The sequence below is a fragment of the Ambystoma mexicanum genome, chromosome 10, assembly GCF_040938575.1.
Source record: "Ambystoma mexicanum isolate Mex_15411 chromosome 10, UKY_AmexF1_1, whole genome shotgun sequence".
Lineage (NCBI taxonomy): Eukaryota > Metazoa > Chordata > Amphibia > Caudata > Ambystomatidae > Ambystoma > Ambystoma mexicanum.
In genome coordinates this window covers 416653674-416681445 of record NC_090932.1, presented here as the reverse complement: position 1 = coordinate 416681445, position 27772 = coordinate 416653674, and the positions used below count along the sequence as shown (strand labels likewise).

General features: G+C 48.4%; 1 protein-coding gene across 1 annotated transcript in view; it reads right to left on the bottom strand.

Annotated features, from left to right (window-relative positions):
- The window catches only part of ERLIN2 (ER lipid raft associated 2), a 574625-nt gene that overhangs the window by 242561 nt on the left and 304292 nt on the right, over positions 1–27772 (bottom strand). Inside the window, exon 8 of the mRNA XM_069617980.1 lies at positions 20609–20667. Coding sequence (XP_069474081.1) covers positions 20609–20667 — 59 coding nt within the window. The remainder of the gene's footprint in view (positions 1–20608; positions 20668–27772) is intronic.

The following is a 27772-nucleotide window of genomic DNA, read 5'->3' as shown; positions in this document are numbered from 1 at the left end:
ATCCGGGTACCCTAAGACCCTGGCATTTTTCATCCATCAGTGCACAAATCCATTTAATCAGTGTCTGTACTCCAGAAGGTGTTGGGTGGCAGCCTAGGTATGGTTCCTTTTAAGCTGTAGTAAATGGCAAGTGTGATAGACAGGTGAACAAGCTACCTGAAGGTGTAAAAACAGTAGGGACCGTCTGAAGGTTGTCTTTTCTGAAGTGTATTCTGTTTTAGCAGATTTCCAATGAGGATATAAACCTAAACGGCAGACGTCCATCAAACAATGTGAATATTCATAAATAGCCTTAAGTTGCCTACGCTCTACATTCGGTTAGGAGTCTAAAGAGCGGTTACAAAAAGGCCTTCCTTGCCGATTCCAGGGCGAGAAGGCTGCATATCTGCAAGGACAGCCTTTTGTCACTGTCCCCCTCAGGGAGTACCCCCCTGAGCCCTGCAGCACACTTTGACTGCCCTCCACCGATTCCCAGTACCCCACCAGCACTTAAAAGCTGTGGGCTCCAGCTGCCTCTTTCTGGCAGTCTGGACACTGTGACCCTGAAATCCCAACACACAGCACGTTGCGCTTTTGTGCACAATCCTTTGTGTCTTTGGATTGCAGTATCTAGATAGCAAATTCTACATTCTTATCGTAACAAACCCAGACCAATGCTTGTGTATACCTACAAATCTATTGCAAAACCTGCTGCAGGGTCAAAAGGAGACTAAGGTTTAAGTTACTAACCTGCAACTATTGTTCTCCAGCATGGGCCTGGCATGGATTCCCATTTGTCAGGCTGGGAATCATCTGTAAAAGAAAAGCAGTCTCACTTTCAAACTGCATTTCTCCTCTAAACCAATCACTGTCCTCTGGGTCATACTGCCCCCATCCAATGATCGTCCTCTCCTTTGGCTCCACCCCTGTTGGTCATCTTCAGATTTGGTAACCATGTAAAGTGGCAGTATGAACAAAGACGAGCCCACAGAGGGGAAGGCGGGAGGGTTTGCATGTGAATCCATACCAGACCCATGCTCATACTTAGAGGTAAGAAACTTAAACCTTCTCCAGCATGGCGTCTGGCATGGATTCATATGCTCATGCATAACGATTACACAGCAGTACATAGACACAACCACAGGAGGTGGCAAGTCTCAACAGAAGCAATAACTCCTCACCTCTGGAACAGACTAATCTCAAACAAATAGGTTGCGCAGCACCATTTGGCCGACTCCGGACTCGTCCCTGGAATCCCTGTCAACGCATTAGAACCTCATGAAGGTATGTGTGGACCTCTACGTAGCAGCACTGCAGATGTCGAGCAGGGGCATAACGGAGAGAAAAGCTGTTGTTGCCGAGATGGCTCTGGTGGAGTGGGCTCTCGGCCAGCCTGGTAGCGGCCTGCTAGCCAGTTGATGAGTGCATGATGCAGCCGGAAAGTCACGTAGAGTTGGAAGCCTTCGGCAAGGCCTTTTATTGATTTATTGGTCCAAAGTTGACGAACAACTGAGGTGTCTTCTGAAGTTTCTTCGTTCGCACCACATAGAACTTCAAGGAACGAGCAATGTCCAGCGAATGCAAGGCCCTTTACACTGTTGACGACAGATTCAGAAAGCAGACAGATAAAGTTTGTTGAGGTGGAATTCCGACAGAACCTTTGGCATAAACGTGGGGTGTGTACGCAGTAGCACCTTCGAAGCGTGGAAAGAAAACTAAAGCTGCTTGCAAGGCAGGGCCTGAATCTCCCCGAACCGCCTGGCCAAGGTGATGGCCACGAGAAAAGCCGTCATGCACGCCAGAGAAACTTGAGCAGGGCATGATGCATAGGTACAAACGGCGCTCCTATGAGCTTAGTTGGCACAACATTGAGTGCCCAAGACGGGGCAGGGTCCTTCGCCGGAGGAAAAAGCCCTGAAAAGTCCTTTGAGGAACTCCTCGACAAGCCTGTGAGACAACAGCAAAGGTCTGCCCGGGGAACTGGTGTACCTGGATATGGTTGCGAGATGCACCTTGATAGAGGCGTGAGCCAGCCCCGCTTTTGCCAGGAAAGCAAATAGGGTAGAAGTTGGAGCCGTGACACGCAGAGAAACATTTCCATTTATGTCCGTAGCACTTCAAAGAGTCTCTGGGTCAAGATGTGGCCATACTCCCAACCACTGAATCGCCCGACGGAACTCCTTGTTGAGCATATTCTTGTCCGCAAAGTTCCCAGACACCTGCATCCACAAACGCATCCAGGAACTCCTGGAGAGGCTCATGCGAAGTCTGCACAGGTGAACGAGGCTCATGCAGGAGGACATCATGCCCAGCAGCGACTTGATGGACTGAACCATCGCCACCGACGACAAGTGCTGTACTTTGCCCTGTATGGCTCTCACCTTCTCCTCCGAGCGCGACGCCAAACATGTCGGCATGGCATTAAGCAAGAGATCGGATAGTTTATGGAGAACCCCAACTCCGTCAGCAGATGTACAGTCTTCGATGCATGAGCCAGTCATCCAGGTAGGGGTATATGTGGATGCCTGGTAGATGAAGATGTGCTGCCACTGGGGCCAGGCTCTTCGAAAAACTCCCTCGGGCCGATTTCAATCCGAAAGGCAGAGCCTGGAACTGGTAATGCGGACGTTGGACTATGAACCGTGGGAACTTGCAGTGTCTTGTGAATGGGGATGTGTAAGTAGGCGTCCTCCAGATCCAACGTCAGAAAATACCCTTGCTCCAGCTGGCCGAGCACGTGTTGAAACAGGATCATCCAGAACTTTGGGACTTCAACTAGTTATTGAGAGGACGAAGATCTAGGATCGGCCTCCACCGCCCCTTGTTTTCTTTTGAACCAGAATGTATCTGGAGTATACTCCAGAGCCCCGGAGGCACTAGGTAACAGGTTCTATTGCCCTCTTATTTAACACGACCTGCACCTCCTGCAGTAGCTGTGGTCTATGTTGTTTTGGTGGCTGAATGGATGGAATATGAGGACACCTGCGTTGAAACTCCAAGGTGTATCCAGCACCCATCTGTCCATGGTGATCTTCTCCCACGTGCCGATGAACTTTGCCACCTGGCCTCCCACTGGGGTGCCTAGATGGGAGCCCGAGGCCAGTTCAGGCCTGCTTGGGGGTCAGAAATGTGCACTGCAGGCGGCGCCGCCGCTGTCCTTCGCTGCCTTGAGAGGGACCCATGTACGCTTCTTGAGAGGAGGAGCGTGGAGGCCGTCGGTATGGTGCATTATAACCTTAAGAGGATCTTTCTGGTTTTCCCCTGGAAGAGTGGAAGGACGATGGCCGTCGTTGCTGCAAAGTTCCCAAAGAGAGTGACATCTCCGTGTCGGTCTTTATTGCTTGCAAAGACTCATCGACTGCCTTTCCGAAGAGGTTCTCCCTGTCCAACGGCATATCCAATATTAGTTGCCTTCAACCAACCTTGATGACGCAAAGACACCCTGTTCCCCATCTGGCAGAAACCTGTGTTTGCGATGCCCACTGCCACCGGTATGGTTTGATCCAAAGCCACTTCCTCTTCCTGAAAGAGTTCCAGTGCCTTGGCCTTGTCTTCAGATAGAAAGTCCAGAATAGGACCCAAATTAAACCATAATTCCTGGTCATATTGAGGCAAGACGGCTAGGGCGTTAGCTGCCTTGATGGTAGAGGCTTCCATATACATTATTCTCTTGCCCATTGCATCCAGCTTCTTTCCCTCCTGGTCCAGAGCTTCCTAGCTGCTGCTGAGACCACCGAATTGTGCGAGGAGACCTTAAGCACCTGGGGGCTGAATCTGGAACCCTGTACTCTTCTCCAGCCTGTCCCGCTTGGTTGGGCCCTACTCAGGTTTTTCATTAGCACCAGGCCTTCCTCCCAGATGTCGTCCAGGAAGGGAACAGACATGGTGGTCTTTCTCCTCGACTTTTGCACCGTTGATATAGGAAGCCTTCTTTCTTGGTCTCATCGGGGACTAAAACAGTTCGGGGCCCTTGATATGACTGAATGAAAGGATCCAACTTCGTCGAGTGGGAAGGCCCTATGGGGCTCGTCCGTGTGCAGCTTTTCCCGTTGGCCACAATGAAGTTGTCGTTCTCGGTACCCGTGGCAGCTGTGTCTGTGCCCAGGGCTCTGGGTGGGGTCTTTTCGCGACAAGGTGATGGTGGTGGAGTAGGATGATGGCGAGGGCCAGCGCCCCTTTTGGCCTCTCTCTTTCGCCGGGCGAGCTTAGCCTTGCAGGCTCGTGCGTGTCCCGTGAAGGAATAGGTCCTGGAGGCATCCGATGCTGGATTTCGGTGACCAGTGTGTGCAGGGTCGTTCGAATATCCAGTGACACGTCCCTAGGTCTAGGGGTAAACGGAGCCAGCGGAGTAAGGTCTGGGCTGACGCGCCTCCTTTTGCAAGCAGGAGAACACTCATGATCCATCTAGCAATTGTCCTGCAGATTTTCCTCGTTGGTACTCTAGGAGATCTGCGTCAGCCTATCTGGGACAAGTTGCTGGTCCACGTACTGGGGGAGACCGTCTTTCTCACCTTCTCAGGAGGCTGCTGGGTCTGTGCGGTCGCTGGGTTCTTCCCTGACCCCGGAGTGGCCACCAACTTCATTGCTGCTTCCGCAGTCATATCTCGCCTCAGGGGTAAGGCCATCTGTGGAGTGGCCGCCACCTCCTTCGCGGATCCACTCTCCTTCAGCGCTATCGCAGCAGTCATTGACTTTGTCGACGATGTGCTTGTAGCAGCTTTTGTCGACTCAGTTGACCTGGCATGCTGCAAGGTCTTCGCCAGCTTCGACGAGTCCTCTCCGGACTTGTCCTTCGTCTGCTTATCCACTGATCCACAGAGTTTTTCCAGGTTTGGGGTCTTCCTCTTTGAAGAGGACCTTTTCGTTGGTAGGCTCACCATAGAGGCTGATGGCGATCACCTTTTGACCGACTCGGGACCCGCATCAGCAGCAAACCCAGCAGCGCTATCATCGCAGAGCCTGTCCTTCCTTTTGGACGCCGATCTCGAGCTCCTCCCGGAGGGATTTTGCTCCTCGACAGGCCGGACCAAGATGAGGCTCGACTCTGCCCCATGGATGAGTCAGTAGCATTGCTCGACTTGAGCCACGCTGACAGTCTTCTGTAGCAGTCTTTTTTGGTTTTCTTTGAGAAACACAGCACACCTGGCAGCCCTCATCATCATGGTCCGGATGCAGGTACTATAAGCATTTATGATGCCGATCTTCCACAAAGGCATTCCTTAATCAACACTTCGCGCAGAGTTTGAAGAGGCTTCGACTTTTCTTTTTCTTTTCACTCATGGTTGAAATGTGCGAAGTATGCCCTTGAAACTTCGATGACGATCCAACGGTGGATGAAGATCTTTGCCGGTAGCGGCTCCCCGCTGCCAGCTTCTGTCCTTTGTCTAAGATAATTAATCAAAAATCGGTCAAAATTCAAACTATTTTCGATAAAAATCAGAAAAAAACAAAATTAGCATGGAGAGCAATTTAACTCCCCCACTGAAGCGTGCAGTAAAAATCAGAAGATGGCTCCCAAGGGTGGAGCTAATGGATGGAGAGGACCGTCATTGGATGGGGGCAGTATGACGCAGAGGACAGTGACTGGTTTAGAGAGAAGAACAAGTTACTTCTTACCTTGTAACGTTCTTTCGACGGGATGTTCCTCTGACGTATTCCTCATCTTAGATATCTCCTTCCAGCTCTGCTGGCCTCGGAAAATATTTTCTCTAGAGGGCGCTCCGCGTCGACGTCCTCCGAGTCGATGTCCCTCGACAGCCGCCGTATCGACGTCATCCTGCCTATAAAGGCCGCGCGCAGCGTCCGTTGCTCAGTTCCATTTTGTAGCCCACAATAATACTTTCTGGACTAGACTAATCACCCTAAAGGAGCGTAAGCTGCAACAACAAGGGAAGTAGAACTGCGGGGATGGATGGGAGGGTCGATGAGGAATACGTTGGAGGAACATCCCGTCGAAAGAACGTTACAAGGTAAGAAGTAACTTGTTCTTCGAAGGGATTGTGTCCTCCGACGTATTCCTCATCTTAGATAGGCTCCCATAGCAGTATTCTATTATTGGAGGAGGGAGTACTGACTTCACGCTGTCTTCTATTGATGAATAGAATGCAGTACAGCCCTTCCAAACCTAGTCTCTTGACTGGAGGAGGAATCCAAATTGTAAAATCGTGTAAAGGTATGGACAGACGACCATGTAGCGGCCGCACAGAGGTCTTTAACCGGCACACCTCTTTTGAGGGCCGATGAAGCTGCAATACCTCTGGTCGAATGAGCCCTAAGGTTTTGAGGGGGCTTTTTCCCTGCCAGTTTATAACATTCCAGAATGGCTAGAATGATCCATCTGGAAATGGTCTGCTTAGTTATTGGTAACCCCAGCTTGTGACCTGTGTAACCTACAAACAGCTGGTCTGCCTGTCTTATCCTGGCTAGTCTACTGATGTAAAAACTTAAAGCCCTTCTAGGGTCTAGCCTGTGTAACCTCTCTTCCTCTTTCCCCGGATGAGGAGGAGGAAAGATGGTAGGGTAATCTTCTGAGTGATATGGAATTCAGAAACCACCTTTGGGAGGAAATTAGGCTTCACTTGCAGGACAACTTTGTCTTTGTGAAATATTGTGTGAGGGGGTTTACAAGAAAGAGCTTGTAATTCGCTCACCCTTCTAGCAGATGTAAGTGCAATTAATAAAACAGTTTTAAGGGTAAGGAATCTTAACGAACAAGAATGGAGTGGTTCGAAAGGTGTGCCCATCAGGAAAGTTAGTTCTAAGTTTAAATCCCATAGGGGAACTTGGAATGGTCTTGGGGGATAAACATTGGTTAACCCCTTTAGAAACTTTATTACCAAGGGTAACTTGAAATAGGATGGTTCTTCCGCAGTGCGCTTAAAGATGGATAGCGCTGCAAGATAGCCCTTAATGGTGCCAACTTGAAGGCCTGAATTTGCCAAATATAGAAGGAAGGACAAAACCATTGGTGTACCACATGAAAAAGGGTCGATATTCTGTTCTCTACACTAGCTGCAAAATCTGTTCCAACGGCAGCGGTATAAAGACTTTGTTGCTGGCCTCCTTGCCGAAAGTAACACCTCCATAACATCATCAGGGAGGTCCCAATCCTTGTACCTCAACCTTTCAGAAGCCAAGCGTGAAGGTTGATGGTTTTGATGTCTGGATGGAGAACCTGACCTCCCTTCTGTGAGAGTAGGTTCTCTCTGAGTGGAAGTCGAATTGGAGGGCAGATGGACAAGTCTAGAAGGTCCGGGTACCACGTTCTCCTGGCCCAATCCGGGGCAATTAGGATCATGGGTCTCCGGAATCTTCTCAACCTCCTGATCATTTCAGGAATGACAGGGACCGGTGGGAACGCGTACAGAAGCGGAAACTCCCAGTCCACTATGAACGCGTCTCCCAGAGCTCCTCTCGGGGGGAAATTCCCTTGAGCAGAACAGATTGCATTTCCTGTTGACGCTGGTGGCGAACAGATCCACCTGAGGGGTTCCCCAAAGGGCGAAGATCTCTTGAAGGACTTCCTGAGCTAGTTCCCACTCGTGGGAGACTGTGCTCTGCCTGCTCAGAGCGTCCGCTGTCAAGTTCTTCTCTCCGGCTAGGTGAACTGTCGATAGAGAGATTCCTTCTTGGATTGCCCAAAACCAGAGCTGCATCGCCTCTCTGCACAGGGGTAGTGATCCTACGCCTCCTCTTTTGTTGAGGTAATGCATGGCCACTGTGTTGTCCGTCATTATCAGGACGTTTTTCCCTTGTACAGCTGGCAGGAACGCCTTCAGCGCAAGTCTGATGGCTCTCAGCTCTAACAGGTTGATATGTAGTCTGGACCCCGATGGAGACCAACGACCGCTGATGGTCAAGTCGTTGGCGTGGGCTCCCCACCCCGTGAGTGAGGCATCCGTGACTACTGTTATTTCCGGCCAGGGTTGCCAAAAATGTTCTCCTTTCAGAATGTTCTCCTGACAGGCCCACCACTGAAGGTCTCGAGCCACCCTGTCGGGAACCTGAAGAAGATCTGTCATTCTCCCTGAGAATTGTGACCACTGAGTCCTCAGTGCCCACTGGAGGGATCTCATTCTCAGGCGAGCCTCTGGCACTAGGAAAATGCAGGATGCCATGAGGCCTAGCAACCTCAAAAAGTCGAAGGCTGGGAGACGTTGGGCATCTTGGAACTTGGTAACCATCTGTAGAATATCTTGAGCCCTCACCTCTGGTGGCGAGGCTTTTCCCAGGGAAGTGTCCAGGATCGCTCCTATGAACTGGAGTCTCTGCGATGGTATAATTTGTGACTTCTTTAAATTGAGGGAGAAGCCCAGTTTGTGAAGGGAGTGGCACACGTGATTTAGCTGGATCTGAGCTTGTTCCGAAGAAACAGCCCTGATCAACCAATCGTCCAAGTAGGGGTAGACGTGAATCCCTTCCCTTCTTATACTTGCCGCCACTACCGACATTAACTTGGTGAAGACCCTCGGGCGGAGGTCAGCCCAAATGGCAGCACTCGAAATTGATAGTGAGAGTTGCCAATTGCGAACCTCAGGTATTTCCTGTGTTTGAGATGGATAGGCACATGGAAATAAGCATCCTGAAGGTCCAGAGATACCAACCAGTCCTGGAACTGAAGGGCCTGGAGGATCTGAGAAAGAGTGACCATCTTGAATTTGTCTTTCCTGAGGAATTTGTTCAATTCTCGCAAGTCCAAGATGGGTCTCAGTCCTCCGTCTTTCTTTGGAATGAGAAAATAAGGGGAGTACCAGCCCTTGTTCCTCCCCGCTACAGGTACCGGTTCTATGGCACCTTTCTCTAGCAGGTCCAAAATTTCCTGCAAGAGGAGCGAATCTGGAGCTTTCTGAGAGCTGATCCCCGGTGGATGACTGAGGTATGCGTAGGAAAGGCAGGCAGTAACCTTGGGCAACTGTTTCCAATGCCCAAGCATCTGACGTGATAGCCTGCCATACCACCAGATGTTGAGTCAACCTGCCTCCTACAGGTGTCCTGTGAGGGAAGTCCTCAGAGTGGTTTTGGGGCGCCTGATGCAGATGCCGATGGTAAAGAGGCACCTGCTGTTGCTACGGCTTTTGAATATCTACCCCGTCCACCTCGGGTAGTTCTTCTTTGTCCCCTTTGAGCCGGTCGTCCTCTACCTCTTCCGAATGCGGAGTAGAAGCGAAAGGACTTGCCCCTCGCAGAGGTTCCTGTGGGACGAAAAGGTGTCTGATGGATTGCAGCGCCTAGGGATTTTGCTGATGCTTTTGAAGTTTGCAGTTTCTCTAAACTGTCATCCGCCTTTTTCCCGAACAAAGAAGAGCCATCGAATGGCATGTTCAAGAGCCTGGCTTGCACATCTGGGGAAAACCAGACTTTCTCAACCAAGCGAATCTCCTGGTTGTTGTACTTGCCGCCATTGCTCTGCTGATACTGTCTGCCGAATCAATGCCCGTCTGGAGGGATTCGCACATAGCGTCTTTACCGTCCTGTATGATATTCAGGAACGCCTCCCTTTCTTCTCCCTCCGGGATGCAGTCAGCCGCTGTAGAAGCACACTCCCAAAGTGTATGGCTGAATCTAGCAAGGGTGCAAGTAGCATTAACAGATTTTAACGCCATGCTACATGCCGAAAAAACTTTCTTTGCCATAGCATCATATTTTTTATCGTCCCTGTCCTGTGGGACGGTAGGATAAGCCGTCTTGACATCGGTAGAAGATGATGCCTGTACCACCAGACTTTCTGGGGATGGGTGTTTTGACAAAAACTCTGGGTCTGTAGAGGATACCCTGTATTTTGTAGACAGTTTTTTATTTACTGCCGGGACGACATCTGGGGTTTCCCAGTTCGTCATAATCTTCCTCTGAAGAGCTTTATGAAAAGGCACCACAGGATCCTCCTGTGGGCCTTTGTCAAGAATATCTGTGAGGTCATCTTGTTGGAAAGATTGTGAAGGTGCAGACCACCCCATAAACTCTGTGATCCTGGCCATTAAGGCTTTCTAGGGGGTTAGGGGGTTTCAGCATGCTCCCCCGGGTCTGGCCTAGCAAACTCCACCTCAGGGGAAGTGTCTAACCCACTTGCCTCATGTAAGGAATCATGAAGATCCTTTAACCTGCATTCTTCAGAGGAAAATTCCTCTCTAATTGGGGTTACAGGTCCCTGCAACTCAAATGTGTCTTCCTGTTCAGACAATTCACCCTCTTCCAGAATTGAGGACATAGTTCTCAATTGTTCTGAACTCATAAAGGGTGTAAATCCCATTTCCAAGGCAGAGGGTGCCGAACTTGTCATAATCTGCCTCGAAAACGTCGATGTCGTCGACGCCGAAGGCTTCGAGCGCGGCGTCGAAAACAAAGGCGGAGGCCTCAATGACCTCGACAGAATTGGGATTCTACTCGACAATCTTGAAGCCATCGTCAGAGGACCTGGGGATAGTCACTGGGTGTGTCGTGACCGTGACTTTTCTTGGCGTCGACGCCGGTGTCGAAGCTGGCGTCGAGTCGACAGACCCGTGTGTCGAAGGTCCCTTCGACAACGGCGTCGAAGACACCGACCTTGGCGTCGACGGAACCTTCGAGGAAGGTTTGGAGGTCATAGTCCTACTCGAGGGTTCGAGACGCGCTCGAGAGGTTTCCTTCGCCGGGTACTGCGACTCACGGCGTTTTTGACCTTCGGGTCTTTCGACCAGAGCATCGCTCTCGGCAGTCTTCGAGGGGGTCGAGGCCGCTTTCTCGAAGACGCTCATCATATTTTTGCGGAATTCCTCCCATTCAGCCCGGGAACTATATTTCGTGGGGCAAGGGATTCTCTTTGGCGAAACAGAGGAAAAGGAAGATGGAGAAGGGGATCTTCGATGTCTCCTCTTCGAGTGCTTCGATCTCGAGGAGTGATGGGACCCACTCCGAGACCTGGAGCGCGAATGGTGACGAGGAGACGAAGAAGAAGCTTTAAAAGTCTTACCTTTCTCCAGCTTCCCCCTACGCTCCTTCAGGGCCTTAGCGGTCATTGACATACAGTCCTCGCACTCCGAACAATGGTGTTCAGCTCCCAAACACCACAGACAAACTCTGTGAGGGTCAGTCAGCGACATCTTTTTCCCACAATCTCTGCATTTTTTGAAGCCGGATCGAGGAGTTGTCGGTTCCGACGAAGAAGCCATCGAGTACGGATCGAATAACTCTAGGTAAATAGGTTTAACCTGAAGAAACTGAGCAACGGTATTCCGAGGCACTGAGTAAGCGCGGAAAAACAGAACTGAGCAACGGAGCTGCGCGCGGCCTTTATAGGCAGGATGACGTCGATACGGCGGCTGTCGAGGGACATCGACTCGGAGGACGTCGACGTGCAGCGCCCTCAAGAGAAAAAAATTTCCGAGGCCAGCAGAGCTGGAAGGAGATATCTAAGATGAGGAATACGTCGGAGGACACAATCCCTTCGAAATACAGTTTTGAAGTGAAAGTGAAACTGTTTCTTTTACCGAGGATTCCCAGCCTGACGGGGAATATTCACGAGCATGTGAATCAATGCCAGACCCCATGCTGGAGCACTATGAATAAGTGGGTAATAGATAGAACCTATTAATTGATAATTGAATCTAACAAAAAAAAATAGAATAGGGCCCCAGAAATGCCAGCTTCCATGAGTAACGCAAATCCTGTTTGAGGTAAAGATTATTGTTCTCTGTGAGGAAAGGCCAGAGAGGCACACTTTGTAAAAGAGTGCCATCCCTTCCATATCTTGGCTCATTGATCTTGTTCCATGGTCATCTCCCAATTCGCCCCCAATTCCATTTCAAATATGGACATCCTATACCAGTTTGAATACTGGAGGAATTCCCATTTTTTAGTAGCAGGCCAGGTCATATTTCTAAAAGCACATTAAAATAATTTCTTAGGCAGTACTCATTTTAAAGTATCAAAGAATTTGAAAGATGAACCTGATGTGCACTGCCCATCATAAACAAATTAAAAGAAAAATTCATCCATCTGACAAAACACCTCTTTCAGCAATTTTAAGTCTTTCGTTAAGGGGGAACGGGGGAGAGAAGTTCACAAGAATGTTTGTGATCTTTGGAAAATTAGGTTTTTCCTGTAAATATAAGCAGCAAGTGGTCTCTCCCTCTGGTTATAGCGATGATGCAGTTTAGCTTTATGATCAATAACTGCAGTGTGCGGCTGATCTAGTAGTATGTCATTTAATACTAATCCGGTTAACAGATTTGAGGTTTACTACTTTGTTTTCAAGTTACTCAATCCTTGCTCTTTCACCCACACAACCCCCATCTCCGGAGCAACTATGCACATCTTGAATTTTTAGAGATTGCACTTGCATTTAATATCATCGTCATACACCAGGTTCTTGATTATCTTTTCAATTAAATAATTTAGGATAGGCTGGTGAGATATGATCTCTGCAAATTAACAAGGGGGGGTCCTGGGAGTCTCTCTGCCAGACATTAGTCCTGGTTGCGAGAGCCTTACCAAGATTCTTTAGCTCACTATCTTTCACAGAGGAGACATTTCCAAAACATATCAGTCTTTGTCCTGCTGTGGGGCAGTCCAGCACCGAAATGCTAGGCAATTCTCCTCTGAACAAGAGTACCAACAGAAACCCCAGACAAATGTTTCGGTCTGGATGAACCTCATCAGTAGGGTTGAGCGGTGCCTCTCTAAAAATAGTGAGCAAGGGGTCCACGTCTGGATTCCCCTAGTAACTTAGGGTGAGACCTAAAGCTACTTAAATTATGCAAAATAATCAATGATTAATTATGCAATGATCTCTGCCATAAACTCAGACAAGAAGCACTCTGGGTGAGATTTGGTGGGGGATTGGTCAGATTTTAACCTTAACACCCACCACCAGGAATGTGGAATTGTCCTTTCTTGCACATTTTCTAGATTCACCATTTGTGGTTTACACGTGGGAGGCGAGAGCTGATCTGTTCCCTGATCCTCCCTCACCCTTTCTTGCGGATCAGTTTTCTTGGTTGGCCAGCACCCCATGTGAGGAGAGGTGCTGCTGGAGTCTGTTCTGTGCCCAACAGGAATGACAGTATGCCCTAGAAGTACGTACCAATCGCATTCAGTCCAGTAGGGGGATTGGTTGTAGCGGGTATTGTCACCCACCACTGCACCCTGCTGCTCCTAATATTTTATTTAGGATCAAGATGCTTGCAATTTATCAAATTATTTCCTACGGAAAGTGGGCAAGGGCAAGCAGTATGGAGCGCTGGCTCAAACTAATTGAAGACTGCATGCAGAAAATATGCATGTCAATGCACAAATCATAATTCAATATTTAGTGGGCACCCTACATTTATTGAGTTGTGGGGGAGACGGTAGTGAAGGATGGCAAGGAGGCAGCGGTGCCTCCTCCTCTTCTTGGCTGGCGGTTCCCCCGTCACCAGCGGGTCGGCCGTAACCGGAGCCGCGGGTGGGGCTGTCGTTGGTATAACCGGCATCCTCCTCTGCATCTCTGAGGCCAGCGTATGCAGAGTAGAGAAAATGTCCACTGAGAGGTCTCTAGGGGGCGGCTGAGGCAGAGGGCATTTAGGAAGCTGGGATGCAGGGGCGGAGCCAAGGCCCTCGTCCTGACGTTGCCTTCCTCGATGATATCTTTGTGGTTGTCACCCTCGTCAGCGCCCTCGTTGTAGGGCGCGACTCAGACGTTTCCCTGGTCGGGTCGCCATAGCCTTCTTGGACGGTCTATAGGTAGACTAGCTCCTCCTCTGAGGAGATATCCGTGCCCTGGAGGACTTCCGCGTCCCCCTGCCCTTTCTTCGCATCCAGAGGGGATGGTCTTGGGGAGATGAACGGCATCCCCTTCTGCAGGGCCTTCTGAATGGGCTGGAACGTCATCTCTCTCCATGGAGGGAGGGACACTCTGGCCTTGGGAAGTGCGCCCTGTGGGTCCACCCCACAGCCTTTGAAAGGGACGCTACCAGCACCTCAATGAAGGTGTTGCCTTTGTCTGGTGCACCTGGGCCTTCACGTCAGGACAGGTTCCTTGTCCTGCTTGGCCTTCATGGTCGTCCAGGACACCTTGTCCTGCTTGGCCTTCTCCTTAGGGGACGGGTTGGAGACTATGTCCCCTTTGGCTTTCTCTGTCAAGGGTAGGCTGTACGCCGTACCCTGTTTGGTATTCTCTTTGGCCGCCTCCTGGGCCACCTTGAGCTTGCCCGAGTGGTCCGACTGCCTCTTTGATAAAGATCCAGCGCGATGACTGGCGACCGAAGCAGCTGGAGATGTGGAACGTGCCCTGACTGCCAAGGAGTCCCCCGCAACGGCACTCCCGACGGTAGTAGACCCGCGGTGCTTGTACTTTTGTTGGACCCCTGTGGGAGGGGAGCCCTCAAAGGACTTAGAAGCCTTTGAGGGCTCCCCTCCCAGATCCTGGAGAGGCATGCCCCTGGGTGGCCCGGGGTTGAGGCCTTGGCCTGCAGCTACTCCTCCAGCCGTTTACGCTTATCCCTCATGTGCGTTTCGAGAGCACACAGCAAAACACACAATCTTCCTTCTTGTTTGCTGGGTGCAGGCAGTAGAGGCACTGGGAATGTTTATCGTCCATATAAACATTCCGCAAACTGCAGTAAGTACAAAGCTTGAAAAGACAGAGGGAATCTGTCTCGTCCGCCATGATCCACGCTGTGTAGGCCATTAAGAATCTTCTGGAAGCCTCCACAAAGAAACTCGACGAAATCCACCCTAGAGGGGCGCTGAAGAATCCGAAAAACAGGTCCCAGTTAATCAGAAGGTTGATCGGTGGAGCACAAGGGCTCAATTGACCGAAAAATTTAGTAAATCTCTTCCAAAAAGCAAAAAACGCATTAAAAGTCAGAGAGCTAAGCACAAGGACTCCCACATTTGAACGTGCGGTAAAAATCTGAAGATGGCTGGCAGAGGAGGGGCTTAGGTAAAGGACAGTCATTGGGTAGGGGCAGTATGACTCAGAGCTCAGTGATTGGTTGTTAGGAGAAATACCGTTCAGAAATGCAACTGAAACTGATTTTCTTCTGTTACCGAGGATTCCCAGCCTGTCGACGGGGAATATTCATGAGCATGTGACTCCATGACAGACCCCATGCTGGAGAAGCAAATGTTCCTGTGGATACTTCAGTCTCTAGTTAAAGATGATAGAGGAATTGACGCAACGTTGGAGACCCTATTAAAGGACTCGTAAAAGGGATGTGCACTCCAACACTCAGGAGTGACTTCTTGGTTCAATGTAAGCAATACCTTTTCAACCCACAGTACCTTAGCTTAGAAGAAATTGTTTGTGTCTGGATTCTCCTCTGGACAGCAGCAATGGGCCCAGTCAAGGCAGGACAATGAGCGGGATGTCTCGGCAGCAGTCTCGAGAGAGGACCTCTGGCATGGATTTCTTCAGCTGCTCTGGTCAGTCTGCGGTTTTGGCACCTTTTCTGCAACACCAACAAAGGAGACAATTTGCTTGGTCACTCTTCTTTGATTCCTGGGGTCCTGCACTCTAGCGAGGGTACTTGGACGAGTCAGATTGTGTCTCTGGAGGTTCACCTGGAGCTCAGCATAGACTTGGACAGAATTGGCCTTGGCAAGATGATGCACTATGATTGGGTCGGAGGTCTCAAGGGTATTCACGGTCTGCAGCTCTGGAAAGGCACAGTACCTCAGGAAATGGCTCAGATTGTAGTTCGTCTCATGGCTGGTTGGTCCCACCAGCCAAAGGGAAGGAGTCGTCCTCTTCAGAGTTCCTGTCACATAGAAAACAGGGTCAGGACAGCAGTGGTCGCTTCAGTGTTGCAAAGGGTCTGCAGGCATCTCTGGTCATCTACTTCTTTGGTTACTTCAAGTTCCAGTGATCTACTTGCCTTTCACCTCAGGAACCTCACCTTTTATTCAGTTTCAGCACACACTCCTCCGAAATCTTTCTCAGCAGTTTACAGAAAGGGGAGGGTGGCTGTCCAGTAAGGACAGCCAGACCACCAGTGGGACCTGATGCACGGGCACTCAAACAAAGAGCAGGGGAGTGAAAAACTCATCCTCCCCTTCCTGCCTGCCCAGACACACTGGAGCCTAGGCGGGGACACCCAAGGGTTCCCGCCAAAGGCAAAACACACACACACATACCTCCCCTTCCCAGAATGGTAGACGAAGGGCCAACAAAGAACCACGCTAGAAATGGCGAAAAAAGAAAGGAGCCACCAAGTTAGTATTGGGTGACCCTATTGTGCATAACTGGGACTGTGAATACAGTCTGCAGTAAAAAAAATAGCACAATAGTTGATAGAAAACGTCCACTGCCATCAGCCATAACTAGAGTGTTGTCTATGTGACTAAAAAGACTATTAGGTGGTGTGTGCCAATCTCTCAGAATATAAGGTTTTAGGAGAGATACAAAGTATCTCTCTATTGTTAAGAACAGTAGTAAGGATACAGAAAGAATCTCAAAGGAGAACTCAAGGGTTCCCAGCAACACTGGCCATAAGGAGCTGTATGCTGCAAAAGTTAAACACAGATGCCTTAAAAGAGATATGGAGGAAAGTAGAATCCATAGCAAAGGTAAAACACAGAACAGAGATCCAAAACACGGAGCCCATAAGAACAAATGAGTGGAAAGAGCCTCAACTCATCCAGGATAGTCGGATCTACGTGATCCGAACGCAGCTGATTTGCCTGCGGCCGGAAAGTTTGCATGATAAAGGTGCGAACCACCAAAAGTTTGCACCTTTCTCATGCGAACACACGTACATACCCACATCCCCAACACACTCATGACACACCCCCCCACCCACACCCTCAACATAAACAAATCACACTTACCTTTTTCTTCAAGCTGAGTCCCTGCGGTGCCAGTTCCCTTTCACTTCCGTGATCGGGAACCGGCGCCGCAGGGTCCTTTTCTTTTTTTCTTTTTTCTTTTACAGGGGCCGCATAGGTTTCTCCACAACCCCTGCTCACTATACTGTGAAGTACAGTGAGCGGGGTATTGCAGGGGACACCACCGCAGCCCCCGTTTTTCTTTTTTTTCGTGGGTGTGATGCGGCGGTGTCCCCCGCAACACCCTGCTCACTATACCACTCAGTATAGTGAGCGGGGTGTTGCGGGGGACACCACCACCAGTCTTTTTAACGTTTTGTTTACTTACCTGCAATGCTACCACCAAAGGTTCAAACTTTTGGTGTTCGAACCTTTGGCGGTAGCATTTTTAGACCTTTTTGTACATGCGACAGTTTAGATACGGTCAAAACGTACAATACTCAGATGTCCAGCAATAAGTGCTTGCAGTCTCACGAGGAGAAGGGATGAAGCATACAAATTATAAATCTCCCTACCACACAGAACTTAGAAAAGCCCACCTTGGATGTACAGGGCTCCAAAGGTTTGGCCTGAACCACACAAATGTTTGGTAGCAATGGCTGAGCAGCCAGGCTTAGTCTGGGAGGGGAGGAGGAAGGTACAAAGAACTCCGAGCATACACCTATTCAAGAAAGCACTAATACACTTAATATTGTATGAAACAGTCATTTAATATATATACAATATGGCACACTTAAATATTTGAAGTTAAGTACTAAATAAACACTAATGTAGAAAAGAATTGCAAGTTTCTTAAATAATAGAACATAGGTGTAGTCACAATAACTTATAAAGTAACATCTCTTAGTAAATCCATCTGAAACATATGTGCAAACTTTTCCAACCTATGAGAACTTTCAATAACTTTGATCTAACCTGTTTTAAAGAGTCCAACCCTATCCTAGGAGAGTCTCACAATTTTCAGAGGGGCACTAGGCCACCAAAGGCGAGTAGTTGAGCAGTATAGGCAGGATACAGTGTTCAAGGTTCAAAAGTGGCAGAGCTCAACAGGATCTCTTCTGGGTTTGCAGATAGGTAAAGTTAGGTTTTTCCAGTCAAGGATGTCTAGGGGTTTCTTTACGGAGTTGCTTCAAGAACCAGTGTCCCAAGGCAGGAGAGAGTATAATGGGTTGTCCATCCCAATGTATGTCTATGGGAGTCGTGGAAGGGCGCGGGATACAGCTATCTACAGCCTCCAGGAATACAGGATCAGCAAGCAAAGCTCCAGGTAAGTTTCACAGAGAGCAGGACAGTACCTTAAGATGAAGAACCTGTTGCTGCAGGACGGTTCCAGTAGAGAGGCGACAGCAGACCTGGTCACATGTCTCTTGGTCTTGGCAACAGGAGGTGTCTTCAGTGGATCTGGCGACAGCTCTCATGCAGACAGACACCCAGCAATGGATCTTCTCGGTTCTAGCTTGTTGGCGCTTTTTCCAGGCTCGGGTGAAGGACGGATGTCATGCCTGTAATTTCTTCTCCTTTTCTCGGTCCTCGTCTCATGTGAGGGACTTTGGGGAGCTGGATCGAGTCTCTGCAAGTCAAGGAAGATGCCCACAAAGTTCCAGGTGGATTCGTTCTTCGGGCTACGATGAACAGCACAGCGGCACAGGACTGCGAGTATTGGTGAATTGCAGGTCGTGGACGCCGTAGCTCTCCCAGCCAGGGCGCAAAGTTAGTCTTGGGACTGGTTAGGCCCACCAGTCCAAGAGAGGAAGTCGTCTCATTCGGACCTTCCATGTCGCTCAGAAGTGGTGGTTGGGACAGCAGGGGTTACTCAGCGGGCTCTGGCGGTTGCAGGGAGTGACTGGCGCCTCCTACCTTCGGGATTCTTCGGTTCCCATGGTTGACTGAGTTTCTGCTCCAGGACCTTGGAATTTATGAAGCAACACTGGCTGAGCCCACCAATCACATCCCATGCAACATTTAGAACGGCTTTCCAATAGGGACAGCCATCGACCTAGTCAAAACTGGTTTCTCTCGGGCATTCTGCTGGACAAAGACACTCCAAGAGCCTGTGCGGGTTTTCCAAGGGAAGACCAGCGAAGACAAAGGAATTAGGGGAACCTCCCCCACCCAGGTAGGTAGAAAACCACTGAAAATACAGCAGACAGGTGAGTTTCTTTCTCCTTTAAGAGCTTATATACGCACCACTGGCTTCCTTCAAACAGCTCTCTTTCTGTTACTCTGTGCTTCTAAACATGAACATTTAATGGAAGAGGCATCTTGTTACCATTCTACCTGAAGTGCGCTACATTCTAGTGTTCCAAGCACAGATGTTACAAAGTGCAGAATGATACACATCTCCCTTCTTTACAGATTTTTCTCACAAAAGAATACCCTTTGTGCACATGACCGTAAGATAGACAAAGTTAACGATATACACTGACACAACCCATTTACAAATGGAGTCATTTACAATTGGAATTACGTCAAAGCGAACATGGTGAATATACAATAGACTACAAGTGGTAATCATCAAACCTTGTTGTCCAGGTATCTCCCCAGTCCCCTCAGTGGTGGTGACAGAAAATCTCTCTACATCTAACCTCAAGTAAGATGGCTTGCAAAATTCTCTTATTGGTCGACCTATATCTTTATCGATAGATGCAGTACTAAACTCCATTTAATTATTCTTTTTCCTTTCGTCGACCCGACAGCAACACTATTTTTGTTCAAAACTTTACCAACAGATGTTCTGTCAGCACCATACAGCACCTTCATCACTTTGATCAGATCTGACCAACTCACTGCACCGTCTTTCCTCCGTTGAGGCAGTTTAATACGCACTTCATCACCCACTACAATCTTCCTCCCTTTCACAGCTTTCCAGACACCAAAACTCCTCTTATTCTGTAATTGTTTGTTTCTTACTAATATTATTTCTAATGTTCTGTAAATCCACGCTTCTCACCACTGCCCTAATAAGCCATGGAGGACAAACTCTTATTATGCTTCCTGCCCCAGAGCATCTCAAAGGGTGAAATGCCTGTAGTGGATTGAGGAGTGAACCTATACGCTGCTACTACTTCATCAGCAGCTTTCCTCCAATGTCTCCCGACAGCAATTGCCCAGCTGATTATTATTATTACCTACCTCTTGAGGACCATTAATATTGGACTGTTTGACCATTTTACTTCCTCTGTTTGAAGTACTTGCCTTTTAGAATTTGCCAAATATATTAAGTCTAGGAAGTAGTATGTATCATCAATCTACCCATTCATTGTGTTTTATAAATATGCTGTGTTTGTGTATGATAAATGTAGTACTTATTTAACAGGGTTTAACCAATATGCAATGCCTATAGTAAAGTATATACTTGTTCAGTAATCGTACGTACCCTTCAGTGTATGCATACATGTCCAATTTTACTGTGGGACCAGAGCATCCTCTCCTAACAGTACAGTCTGACTGTTCAGCCACAATACAAGGCATTTCCTGACCTGAGAAGGCAGGAAGAAAGCCAAAGAACAATATGGCTAAAGAACAATGTCTAAGGAACAAGTGAGCATCTCTTAAGAGTTGGGACTACATTGATGGACATGCTGGAATTTCACTAGGGATAAGTGGCCATACCACCCCCCCACCCCCCCACCCCCCCCAACAGAGGGCTGTGGATAAGCCATAGGGAATTGTTGAACATATCTATCTGAAACACTTGTGTATAGGCGTGTTATAAATGCCATATCATATCCCTGCACCCAATTCTCATAATAGTGGAAGTGGGTACTGGTGAGAAAAGTGGGAGAAGGCTGTGACCACAGAAATTATTAAAAGGATTTCTCAGGCTTTGGACATGCACTAGATAACTTACATGAGCTCGTAGTTTCTACGGATCGTCTCTGGGATGTTGGGTTTTGTAACTCGGACAGCCTGGAAAACACATTTATTAAATGGAGTGTTAGTTCAATGGCTAAACATTAATTCAAGTTACACATGCTCTAAAAATAAGTAAAAGAAGAAACACACTAAACAAGTGATGAAAGTGCACACAAGTGCATAAACTGTAGTGAGGCTCACTTAAATTATCAATAGAAGGCACAGAGCCTGCATAAAATGATGCACTTTTTAAAATCATCAATGAAAGTGATGCACTACTTGTTAGGGAGATGTATCAGTTGTATGCTTAATCCCCTCTCCTAGTGAGAACCCCCAGCATTTTTGCTGGAATTCTGGACCTTTTTCTAGTTCTCCTTAATGAAAGCCTTTTTCCCCCCCTCATTCATTCTTTTCTGCTCTAATCATGGGAACCCTGTTTTGTATGTTTGTAAAAGTCTTACTTTCCTCCATATCTTTTAAGTGCATCTGTACCTTTGAAAGGCATCTGTGTTTCACTTTTTCAGCACACATCACCCTATATGCAGTGCTGCTGAGAGCCCTTTGGGCTCTCCTTTTTATATTCTTTTATTTTCCTTGATAACTACTGTTCTCCAGGATAGAGGGATACTTTTTATCCTTCTTAGCTTTTCCTTTTGAGTGATCAGTTTTAGGTAGGAATTGGTGCAGTCCAACAGGTGTGGGACTACACAAGACTTATCTCTTGGTATTCGGTAACCCACCTTTCAATATAGGCCTGTACTACACAATTTGGTAGTGTGACTGAGCAGCCAGGCTCATCAAGAGGGGTAATGTGAGCTGTAGAAATCAGTAAATGCAGGTATCCAAGTAAACACTTAGTTATATTATAAATATTTATTTATATATACAAAGATATTTAACATATTCTTTAAAAAGCAGCAACTAACAGTAAACTTAAAATCCCAAAAGTTTGGATTCAATTGTAACAGAATCAATAAGGCAGGTGAGTAACTTTTCATATGTTATACATTTTTCAGCACAGAGTGACATCATTTGAGGTCAGTAATAACCCTTACTTGTGATCACCATTGCAATATTGAGTTATAAGGAGGGAAAGGTTATAGTTAGATCAGAACATAATTTGTACTTTTCAAAAACAGTTGGATTCTCCCAGAGGAATGTAGGCAATCTTTTATCCCAGCAACAGTGTTTAACAATTAAAACCTGTAAGGGGACAAGCACTTGCAAAGCCAATAGGTTCAGAAGGGGGCCTTTTGGGAGCCAGGACAGCCAGTCAATGGCCTAGTTGAAAATGTTGATACTCTCTTTTTGGAAAATGTTTTAGCAAAGTCAGTAGTTAAAATACAAAATCACAGCAACTCAAGAGGAGTCACCTTGAAAAAGCACAAGCTGAAAGGCCAGTGCAAGTGAGTCGAGTTCAACTCTAAAGAGGGTAAAATAGCACTCCCCAAGGAAGGAAGCACCACAAATGGCGAAAGGTTGATGTACCTCAAGCCCCACAGTACCTGTGAACTGAATAATTTGTTCCAGCTGCATGCCTTCCTGTTGCAGTGTAGCAGACCCTTGTTCCTGGTCCTTGGTCATGGGGACGAAAGGGAGGACATCTGGCAGGCTCCCGCGGCAGCACTTGAGAGAGGGACTCGGCATCAATGGATTCTCCTTGATTCAGCGGCTTTTTGTGGTTTTGGTGCCTTTTTCTCAGCGCCAAAGAAGAACCAACAGATCTGGTTAGAAGTTAATTGATGCCTCAGTCCTGGACTATGGCGAGGGGACTCTAGATGAAGTTTTCCTGCTTCTGTAGGGTCCTCTGGATGCCCAAAATGGTTTGAGCCGAATTTGCACTTCGGAAGACAATTCACTTTATGATGGTCAGGGATCCCTGGTATTGGGATTCTGCAGCCTTAGTGAGTCACAAGTCACAAGTCGGGGGTTGCACCACAATGAAGAGAGGGGTCATTTTGGGAATGGTCACCCTTGGGTGCTGTGCTGCTGCTGAGGATTCAGCCTGCAGATACATGGCACAAGGTAGTAAAAAAACAAAATACTGCCACCAGCCATTCAAGTTAGTTAGTGTAACATAATGTTACATGAGGAGTGGGATAAAGGAGTTACTATGTAACCCCCCAGCACTCCACAAAGGGTGTGTATGCTGGACCCACAAAAGAAAAGGTAAGTAAGTCAGGGGTAATCTTACAATACTTGGGAACAATAGTTCACCCAAGAAAATGTAGTTAAACATTGAGAAGAGTCCAAGGGACTTCTCAGTGCCACTGCACAAATAAGGTACAGGTACAAAAAGGTACAGGTACAAAAATTGTCACAATTCAAAAAGCAGATGCCTATGGAGATTACCAGACTGCATTAAACAGTAAAAAACACAAAACTCCTAGGAGGAAAAACACATGAGAGAGTGAGAAAAAAGTCCCACTCAATCAAGAGTTAAAATTAAAAAGCCCTGAGTCCAGCAAAAGAGCTGGGGGTCTCTAAGGTTAAAGGGAATTGTCACAGAAATGAAAATTCTCCTTAACAATTAGCACACAACACCCTGAGTGGTGTTACTTAGTATCCCCTTTCTCTCTGCTCCTGTAACTCTTTAGTTACAGTAACAACGCTATAGTTATGGCTGGTGGCAGTGGACATGTTCTACCAACTTTTTTGCAATTTTCCCCTGCAGGCTGTATTCAAAGATGCAGTTATGCACAGGGGGGTCACCTATGTTCCAACATCCAAGTTGTCGCTCATGGAATGTTGTATCCTGTGTTTGGGTGTTCACCCAAACCCACTGCCCAGGCTCAATGCTTGTGCGCTTATAGGGAGTCCTTTCCCAGTTCCCTGATGTAAAGAAGCCAGTGGGGGGTGTCTGTACTTCCGCTCTCTATATGGTAGAGGAGAGGCACAGAGGACCCCAGCCAAGATTCTCTATTGTGGTATCAATAGACGAGCAATCAAGGCCTAGCTTCTCTGGAGGTGATGCGGGCTGGTTCTTAAGTACAGTGTAGTCCCCAAGCACACACAAAGGAATGTCCACACACTATCGGTTACAATACAGTTTATATATAATTCATATTCAAAGATATATACAATATCACGATAACTCACTTTGTACTCCGAAAATCAGCAATGGTAAATATATACAGTTCTAAAGTGGTACCACTAACGTTATCAGATCTCATTAAAGTGCATACGGTCAGAATGACACACCAATCAAATAAAGAGGAAACCAGCAGTAGAGAGAGGAAGGAAAGCAAGATGGCTGAATAATTGGCAGAATACTGGCCCCGATACCTAGACACAGTTCTGTGTGGAGATCCCCCCACCTGGGCAACCAGTAAAGCAAAGATGTATCACAAACCCAGTCCATATATTGTTCACACTAGACTTTCCAATAGTTCTGCAACCCCAAAGTACCTTGGCGTTGTAGCGTTCCTCGTCGGGGAATCGACGGCCCTTCTTGAGTGCCCTCCTTTTCAAGCAGGAGTAATGGGTCGAACGTCCGACTGAGAACAGGTCGAGCTACGACGTTCAAGTGGCCGTGTCGTTCCTACAGGTGCTCTTTGACGGGAAGCGTAAACGTCTTGCAGGTGTGTGGGGCACCTCGGTGTCAATAGTTCTGGCCCGCAAAGAGTTTGAAGAACTGTGGCCCAGCAAGGGCGTCGAGTCGTCGGCGTCTCTGTGATCTTTGGGTGGCGGGAAACCCACTAGCGGATGCACCTCGGCGCGTCGACGGTCAGGCCTTCTCCAGCAGGATACAGCGGCGATGATGCGGACGAGAGTGTCCTTGGATCAATGAAGTTCTTAGGCAAACGGGAGCATGGCGGCTCTGGTCGGCAACAGTGGCGGACAACAGTCCGGGCGCTTCTTTTTGGGATTCCGTGGCGGTCCCTGTCTCGGGTCGGCAGCTTGTCGAAAGTCTGTCTACCAGGGAGCTTTGGCAAAGATCTGCTGGTGCACGATGGTCCCTCGTAGCTCGGGAAGAAGGCGCCTTACCAGGTCCTCTCTGGGTCAGTCCTTGGAGACACAGCAGCTTTCGGATTGTGAAGGAGAGCAACAGCAATTCTTCTCATCCAGCAGGGCTTCAAGGTCAAGCTTCAGTTACTCCAGTTACTCGTCGTAGTGGACTTCAGCTTCTGAAAATTTCTGAACACTTCCTAGCAGTGAGAGGTCCCCAGATATACGGTTGATCTCCCATTCATTCCGCTGGGTCACACTGAAGCTTCCAATCACTACGAAGGGCATTCATGCAGGCAGGCAACCAATCAGGCACACAGTGCATTCAGGCCATTCACTTCTCTCCAGAAACTCACAACAAGTTATGTGTATTGGAACAAGTACAGAGCCATTCAACACTTCATACTGCATTCATACCGGTTTCGGGCAGGGCTGTCTCAGTCATTGTGTCAACCACCAGATACTAGACACCCACAACATAGAATGCGTATTCGGCACACACTCCATTCACCCAGGTCCCACCCACAGGGTGTACCAACAACATACAGTCACTGGGAAGGCTCCAGCCAGTCTGACCTGGACTTCACAAAACCACCATATATGGAACTTCCACCCAACAGCCACTCAGTGGGAAGGGACAGAGTCAGGGCTTCCCAGGACTTCGGGAAGATCAAGGTAACAGGCGATGGAAGGCAAGAGGCCATGGGGGCCATTTTGTCTCCATTAGGAATCTACCAATTCCAATGGCAGGGCCTGGGCATCCCAAAATGGAGGACGCCCAGGGCACCAGTCATTTCAGCACAGAGCTGCCACCAGCCCATACCCTGCTCTGTGGGCCACCCACAGGTAGCCAAAAACATACACTAAGGGCACAGGGTTGCACCCCTACCCATGGGTGCCATAAGGGTATCCCATGGGTCTGTTCACTAAGCCAAGAGAGAGCGGCAACATACTGTTTGGAAAGGCCATCTGCATTATCGTGACTCTTCCCTGGTCTGTGCTCTATGGTGAAGTCTAGCCCTTGCAGGCTAATGGACCACCTGAGCAGTTTCGAGTTTTCACCCTTCATCTGCATAAGCCACTTAAGGGGCTTATGATCTGTTTGGACCTTGAAGGCAGACCCGGTGAGGTAGGGTCTAAAACACCTAAGGCTCGAAACTATACTAAAACATTCCTTTTCAACAGTAGTCCACCTAAATTCCCTACCCTTAAGTTATCTACTGATGAACATGATCGGATGTTCTCTTCCTTTGTCATTAACTGGGACAAGACAGCTCCAATTCCGTTGTCGCAGGCGTCAGTTTGAACGATAAAGGGCTTGCTGTAATCGGGCGCAAACACCGGGGCCCTACACAGACTTCCTTTCAAGCCATCAAAGGCCCTCTGACAGTCTTCAGTCCAATTAACCTTCCTAGGCTGTTTGGGTGAAGTCAGAGCCGTCAGGGGTGCAGCTATGGTTCCATAGTCTGCCATGAAATTGCGAGAATACCCAGTGAGGCCCAAAAAGGCTCTCACCGGGGTTTGAGTAGTGGGAGTCTCCCAGTCCTGTACATCCTGTACTTTACTGGGGAAGAGGTTGACTTCGACCGCCCCCCCCCCCACCTCATGACCAAGATACGTGACTTTCCCCTGAGCTATCTGGCACTTGGTGGCCTTGATAGTGAGGTTAGCCCTCTTTAAGGCTTGCAACACTTTAGCCAGATGCGTCAAAAGCTCTTCCCAGTTGGAACTGTAGATCGCAATGTCGTCTAAGTAAGCCACACAAAAGGCTTCCAGCCCACTGAGCGCATGGTTGACCAATCTCTTGAAAGTGGCAGGGGCATTCTTCAACCCAAAAGGCATGACCCTAAACTGGTAGAGTCCCTCTGGTGTTGAGAACACCGCCTTTTCCTTGGCATGGTCTGTCAGAGCTATTTGCCAATAGCCCGAGGTAAGGTCAAAGGTGCTCACAAATTTGTCAGCACCTATGGTGTCCACAAGCTCATCAGCCCTGGGCAATGGGTGCGCGTCAGTTTTGGTGACGGCATTGACTCCTCGGTAGTCCACACAGAACCTCCAATCCTTGGAACCGGCCTGGGAACTTGCCTTGGGGACAAGGACCACTGGACTGGACCAGGGACTGGTTGAGGGTTCAATAACACCCAGATCCAACATCTTGGCGACCTCAGCCTGGATGTGGTTCTTTACAGTATCTGACATACGGTAGCACCTGCTTTTGACAGGCACACTGTCAATCTCGTGCCTACACCACGGTGTAAGGCCTGGTGTCCGTGAGAACAGAGAGGCGTACTGCCGAGTCCTGCAGGCCTTCTGCTGCTCTGTCGTCAGGTCGGGAGAGAGATGTACTCCCTCCACTGAGCCATCCTGAGGGTTGCTATGCAGCAAATCAGGAAGGGGTCTCACGCTCATCCTTTTCTTGTTCTGAAGCTAGCAAGAGACATGAGACTTCGGCTCGCCGGTGGAAAGGCTTGAGCCTATTAACATGGGATACCTGAGGGTAGCGAGGCTCCCATGTCAACCAGATAATTGACCTCGCCCATCTTGGATTATCCTGAAGGGTCCAGTCCACTTATCTGCCAAAGCCCGAGGCTTGGTAGGCTCCATCACAAGGACCTCCTGTCCCGGAGTCCAGTCCACTTGCGATGCTTTAAGGTCATGTCAGTACTTATTCAATCCCTGGCTGGCCTTAAGATTCGCTGTTGCCTGACCCATCTGTGTCATCCTCCGTCTGAGACCTAACACATAGTCCCCCACTTGCTTGGCAGGACCTGGAGGGGTGGCCTTCGAACCTTCTCTGATTAAGGCAAGGGGCCCCTTCACGGGATGTCCAAAGAGTAACTCAAAGGGGCTGAAACCAACAGCCTCTTGAGGTACCTCTCTGTAGGCAAACAGCAGGCATGGCAGGAGAAGATCCCATTTCTTCCTTAGGGGCTCTTCCAAAGCACCTAGCATGCCTTTGAGAGTTTTAATAAATCTCTCAACCAGACCATTGGCCCGGTGAACAGATTCTTAGTTATGGTGATACTTAATCCTCCAGAACAAAGACTCCAAAAACAAAGAAAAAACAAAGTCCAAATCCGATTAAAATACGAGAGCGTGAGAAAAAGATCACTCACTGCAGTATAAAAAATAAAGTCCTAAAGTCCAGCAAGAGAGCTGGGGGTCTCTAAGGTTGAAGGGAATTAGCACAGAAATGAGAATTCTCCCTAAA